We start from the raw sequence: 5,883 nt of genomic DNA on the forward strand, positions 1-5,883 counted from the left end.
CGCGGACGAGGGGGCGGCGGGCGAAGGGCCCCGCGCCTCTCTGAGGAGGAGGAAGCGGAGCTGCGCCCCGGGGAACGCCAGGACCCGCGGATGATGTCGCTCTCGTCGCTGTAGCCCACAATGGAGAAGTGTCTGGAGACGGGAGATCGCCGGCCGGAAGTGCCGGCGCTCGGCGACGCCGTCAGGCTTTTCTCAAATTCAAAGAGCTGCTGGGAGAGTTTGGCCTCCAAGTCGCCGGCCGACGTCAGCAAAGCGTCCAGGGCGAAGGACGACGGCGCCGGGCCGTTGGAGCCGCAGCGCGCCTTCTGCTGGGAGCGGCGCCATTGGCTTTGGCCCCCGCCGAGGCCCGGCTTCTTCTGTTTGGGGTTCTCCACGAGGCTCATCAACGCTTGCCCCAGCGTGGCGCTGCGGCTCGCGTGCCGGGAAGAGTGAGGCTCGGCGATAATTTAGCTTGAGCGGCGACTGGGCTGACGTGGCTGCGTGCGGGCCGGCTGGGGCGCGGCGGCGGGAGTCGAGGCCTCGCCGGCGGCCTACCTTTGGGTCTCTGCGGCCCGCTGCTGGAACGGCTCTCCCTCCTGCTTTCCTTCGGGGCCGCGTTGGTCTCGCTTACGCCGGGCCATCTCCGCTCCTCGCTCCTCTCAAAGTAGTCCAGATCCCATATCGTGTGATCTTCATAAGAGGTCACATTAAGGTCGTCGCCGTTGGGGCACGAAGGATCGGAGCCGTTTTGGAAAGTGCTCTCCTCCTCCTCCTCCCCCTCGGGTTCATGTTGACCTGTTCCCTTGGCCATTTTTAGGCCGGAGTCGTCGATTTGGACAAAACGATGCGGAAAGATGCCACGCCGCCCTCTCAGTTCGCCCTCCAGCCAGCCGTCGTCCATGGTGTCGACGACGCGGATGCGGTCGCCCACGTCAAAGTCCAACTCGGCGGGCTCCATGGCCCGGAACTCGTAGAGCGCCACTCCGTACACGGCGCCTTCCGCCTCCGCATCGCCTTGTGGGGCCGACTCTTTCTGCCGCTCCTCCACCTCCGCATCTTCGGCGGCGTCTTCTTCGGCGGCATCGTCGCGGTCATCGCCGAAACAGGGGCAGCGCGCGAGCTCCCGGGGTGACCGAAGAGGACTCAGGAGCTCCACGAAGCCCTCGGGAAAGACGCCCCTGCGGCCGTCCAGCTCCCCCTCGAACCAGCCCGGCTCGGGCAGCCCGGTGATGATGATGGCGTCCCCCTCGCGGAAGTCCAGCTCCTCGTTGAGCTGCGCGTGCAGACTCATGAGAGCCCGGGCCCGGCCGAGGGCGTACGCCGGCAGGTCCGAAGTCTGAGCCTGGGCCGAGCGCTCCGACAGCTGCCTGGAGCGGCACGAGAGGGTCAGCTCCTTCACGCAGGATGCGGGGAAGACGCCGCGGGCCCCCCGGGCGTTGCAGCCACAAAGCCAGGATTCTCCAAAGGCCGTGGACTCCCCCGCCTGGCCAACCAGCACGTCGCCTGTGGAAACGCACAACGGCCACCGCTTATTCCGACATCGACCGCTCGGCTTCTTCGTGACAATTTGTAGCCGCGCCCATTTTTAGATGACCGCTGCTTGTAATTGAACCGCTGGAATCTGCTCATCACCGCGGTCGATAAACAGAACCTCGGAAACAGAACAGAACATTTTCACTCTTCCTCCGTGACCTGACGCAGCCAATAAAACCTTTCATTCCGACGACTTAAGGAAGGAACTTTATTTCCTGCATTTCGTTGAGTTTCATTTTTTTCCTCCGCCCCGACACTGCAGCATTGTACTGGATGTTCCAAAGCCCTTAATTGAGCAAATACAACGAAGAGTCGAAGCGAGCAAAAGCTAAAATCTCCTGGATTATTTTGAAGAACGCGACAGGATGAATGAAATTGAAAATGCAAGCAATGTCATTTATTTGAGTGATTTTTTTTTCACGACCCGTCTGTCATGTCTGTAAGCGAGCCCGAGCATTTTGCCTCCCAGATCAGCCGGCGGCAGAAATGCTGCAACCGGCCGCGGCTGAGGAGGAGTGAACGGAAGAAACGGAAACCCTCTCGTGCTTAAATATGCTCTGTTTATTTTGCGAGAGCATCGGCGGAATGACTGCTCAGCTACAAGTTATGGGGGTCACATTCCAAAGAGCCCGCGGCTCCGCCTCCCATTGTGTCTGCGGGCAGAACTGGGACCAGGCCAAGAGGAGCGTGGAAATTCCGACTGCAAGTGAACATGCCGCCAGTGTGGACCATTTCCCAGGATGCAGGAAATGTCATTTGCTGGATCTCGTTCAAACAAGGATATACGGCAAGACCATGTTATCATTGGGGGGCATTTTTTGAAAAGAATGCATTTGGTGAAGCGTCGTGACAACAGCAATTTTACCGGGGTGACGTATCGTCGCAAACATCGTTGTCTCTAGGTGTCAGAGTGACGGTAAAAGAATGACACGCGCGCACACACACGCGTACACACCCAAAGATTGTGTACATGTCATGTCATCGCATGAAAAGAATTCCGGGAAACGAGAAAAGAAAAAAACACAACAGGTGAGTTCACGACAGTCTCCGTGAAGCATCTGAGGACATCTAGTGGGGAATTTGTAGGAAGCAGCCCGACACAAGAGAGGATAAGAAAGTGGGGCACAAACTGAGCATTTTCCTTCTTCGCTCGCGACAAAGCCGACAGAGGCACGATTCTCGGATGTCCCCGAAGGATACAAAACGAAAACAATCGCTATGTGTCTATCCCGTTGAAGGAGACCAAAGTGAAAAGAATCAGTCCAAACTCCATTTGCAGCCGTTTCCCTGGGAGCTGCGACACCCAAAAGAAGTTTTAAATTCAACCAGAACAGACCACTCAGCAGAAGTCATTTCACTCAATGTCCAATCGAGTTTCGATGGAGGGTATTCCTACGATTGGATTTGTCTCAACCACATAAGATAATGGGAGCTGCGACACCCAAAAGAAGTTCAGCCAGAAAAAAACCACTCAGCAGAAGTCATTTCACTCAATGTCCAATCGAGTTTCGATGGAGGGTATTCCTACGATTGGATTTGTCTCAACCACATAAGATAATGGAGCCAAATGGTCCCATTTCAATTCCATACCTCTCACGAGGGAAAGACCGTCCGGTTGCGTGGAGCAGAAATCATTGACGCACACGTAGAGGGGATCTTCAGGCTTGGAGCTGGGAATGGTCACCTCTTCCACAAAAGTGCTGGGAAACTGACCTGAAGCCGGCACACATTGGGAGGGGGAGAGGGAGAGGGAGGGAAAACCCAACTTCCTTAGTTGGCATGACCTTTAGTCATGCTGCTCATATTTTAAGAAACTCGGCGCTAATGTCTAAATATCCCCGTCGTGGCGTCGACTCGAATGCGCCGAACGTTCTCTTGAGGTCCGCTTACCGGTGACGCCGTCTTTGTTGCCCAGCAACCAGAACTCGTCCACCACGCCGAGCACCTCGATGACATCGCCGGTGAAGAGGGGCAGCTCCTCGGAGACGCTGGGGAGGAACTCGAACACGGCGCGCACCAGCGATCCCGCTTCCATGACTCATAACCTGCGTGGACAACAAAGTCATGTCACTCTTTGGAACAATTCCTCCACGTGACCCTCGTCGGTACACCAGAACTCCGTTTCAAAGAGAAGAAGACAACCAAAACACAACGCGGGAGGTCAATGAAATTGACCTTGCCGAAAAGTACTCATGGGATTGATACTGAGTGAAGAGTTGTTTTACTCTGGAGTCTGTTGTGGCCAAAGTCGGAAAGCGACGCGAGACCAAGGCGGGCAAGCATTGTGGAAAGAGCAAGCAAGGAGTACAAACGGAATCTGGCTCATCTTCCTTCGCATTACAAGAGCGGCAGCAGTCGCGTACCAGAAGCTGTGCGCCCGCAGAAGCGTGTCCTGGCATGCACAAACCTATACGTGAACCATCTGCGAGTCTTCTGAACAAGACTCGCAGATGATCCTGGAAGGGAGTGGACGACAAGTTGCAACATTTACAGCTGACATGCCTAATGTGTTTGCTGTCAAAATGTCAAGTTCCATGACACGAACCGAGCCTATTTAGGCGGTGCCCTTGGCTGTATTTTCCAAAAGTGCCCATTGAACCTTGAGGTTGCGTTGACCTGGACTCGCAAAGGGCCGCTGGACTGCTGCAAGCGCTTTCTGTCGGCTAATCCGCAGATCTGCATGCAGCCAGACAAGCTCCTTATTGTTATTTATGGGTCTGGGTGACTGTGTCACCGCTTTGCCTGACGAGAGTCAGGGGGGTGGGGGGGGGGGCAGCCGGGCTCAGAGTCGTCTCTCCCGGATGGAGTCCGGCGGTTGCGCAGACGCGCGTCTCGTGCTTGTGACGGCACATGATGCTCTGGCCGTCATGATGGAGGCTGATAATGAATTGCAAAAATGGAGCACGGAAGACTGCTGAAGGCCTCAAGTTTCAACTCATCTTTAAAGACCCTCATAATATACCCCACAAAAAACTAAACAATTTTGGGCCCTGGCATGCATAAATAAATAAAATATAGCAACTGTTACTTTGCACGAAACACAAAGGTTATGCACAGATTCTAAGGGTTCCCCGGAACTTATTGAGGGTGTCAGATGTTTCTGACTCACCAAAAGGCCACTTTTGTTTGGGTTTGAAGAAAAAAAATAGAGGGAACACATGATCCTGGTTCAAAGACAAAACAATTCGTCAACTTTGCTGTGACCATTCATGCTTGGCATCTCATGGGTAGACCAAAACAGGTGTGTCTCCTCCTGGACAGTTTACAAGGTCCTGATAACGGATGAACTTTGCACATTCTAACATGTCCCGGTGGTTCTTTTCTTGCAACGTGGGGTTAAAATAGTTGAGAACTAGCGCTGCAAGTCTTCCAGAACGGACCACAGCAGTCTCCGCTCAACTTGTATTTGAAGAGCACTTGAAAGCAACCACCGCTGTCGACAAAGTGCTACACATGGAGCAACAAGAATTCCTATGGCAACAAACAAGAAAACACTTCATTAAGATCAAAGACAGGAGAAGGCATAAAAACAGTCAAACTAAAAATCTAGTCTCATGCCGAGTCAAAAGCCAAAGAATAGAAATGAGTTGGAAATATGGGCAGCGAGGGGGCTCGCCCAACACTGATTCCAAAGAGAGGGAGCGGCAACGGAAAAGGCTCCATCTGTTTCGTAACTTGAAAATTTCGTATGAAGAGACGTTCGTTAAGTAGAGGGTACCACTGTACAGTGAGAACACCAGAGGCCCCAGAATTGAACCCTGTGGAACCCCACACGACAATGGGGCGGTTCATGACTCAAAGCAACTAAGGTTAACACAAAAGGTCCAATAGGAGCCAAATGGGACCTAAACTACTCAAGGGCACTACCGCCAATGCCCACCAGGTGCTGCAATTTACTGTAGCAAATGCTGCACTGAAATCCAATAAAAGCAGACACACATAGAAATGAAAGAGACAGTATGATTGTGAGCCACTTGGCAGTGCAGTCCAGCAAGTAGCAGTATTCCGGCAGACAGCTACGTCAACAGTTGACACACACACACACACACACACACACACACACACACACACACACACACAAACACGCGACAGCTAACAGCTGTCTATTTTGTGCTTTTAATGTGACGAGATTGGAATGAAATGAGAATGAACAGCTTGAGCTTCAGATTCAAATTGCCCTTTCCCGAGTGTGAACGCCTGCACGACATGGGCTGTTGCTGACGGTCTGCATCCTTTATTGAACCGACGCCAACAATGTAGACATGGCAGCTCGCGGCCCATTCAGAGCGCCACAGGGGCAGACTGGCCTACGCGCGCAGACTGGCAGAAGCCTCTGGAGAGGGCTGGCTCGGGTTGGGTACCAACTGGTGA

General features: G+C 53.6%; 1 protein-coding gene across 1 annotated transcript in view; it reads right to left on the reverse strand.

Annotated features, from left to right (window-relative positions):
• dnmbp (dynamin binding protein) overlaps positions 1–5,883 on the reverse strand; it is a 27,347-nt gene that overhangs the window by 18,083 nt on the left and 3,381 nt on the right. Inside the window, 4 exon segments of the mRNA XM_019883592.1 lie at positions 14–415; positions 418–1,482; positions 3,103–3,225; positions 3,403–3,557. Coding sequence (XP_019739151.1) covers positions 14–415; positions 418–1,482; positions 3,103–3,225; positions 3,403–3,547 — 1,735 coding nt within the window. The 5' untranslated portion in view covers positions 3,548–3,557.

Source organism: Hippocampus comes, unplaced genomic scaffold (genome assembly GCF_001891065.2).
Source record: "Hippocampus comes isolate QL1 unplaced genomic scaffold, H_comes_QL1_v1.1 scaffold367, whole genome shotgun sequence".
Classification (NCBI taxonomy): domain Eukaryota; kingdom Metazoa; phylum Chordata; class Actinopteri; order Syngnathiformes; family Syngnathidae; genus Hippocampus; species Hippocampus comes.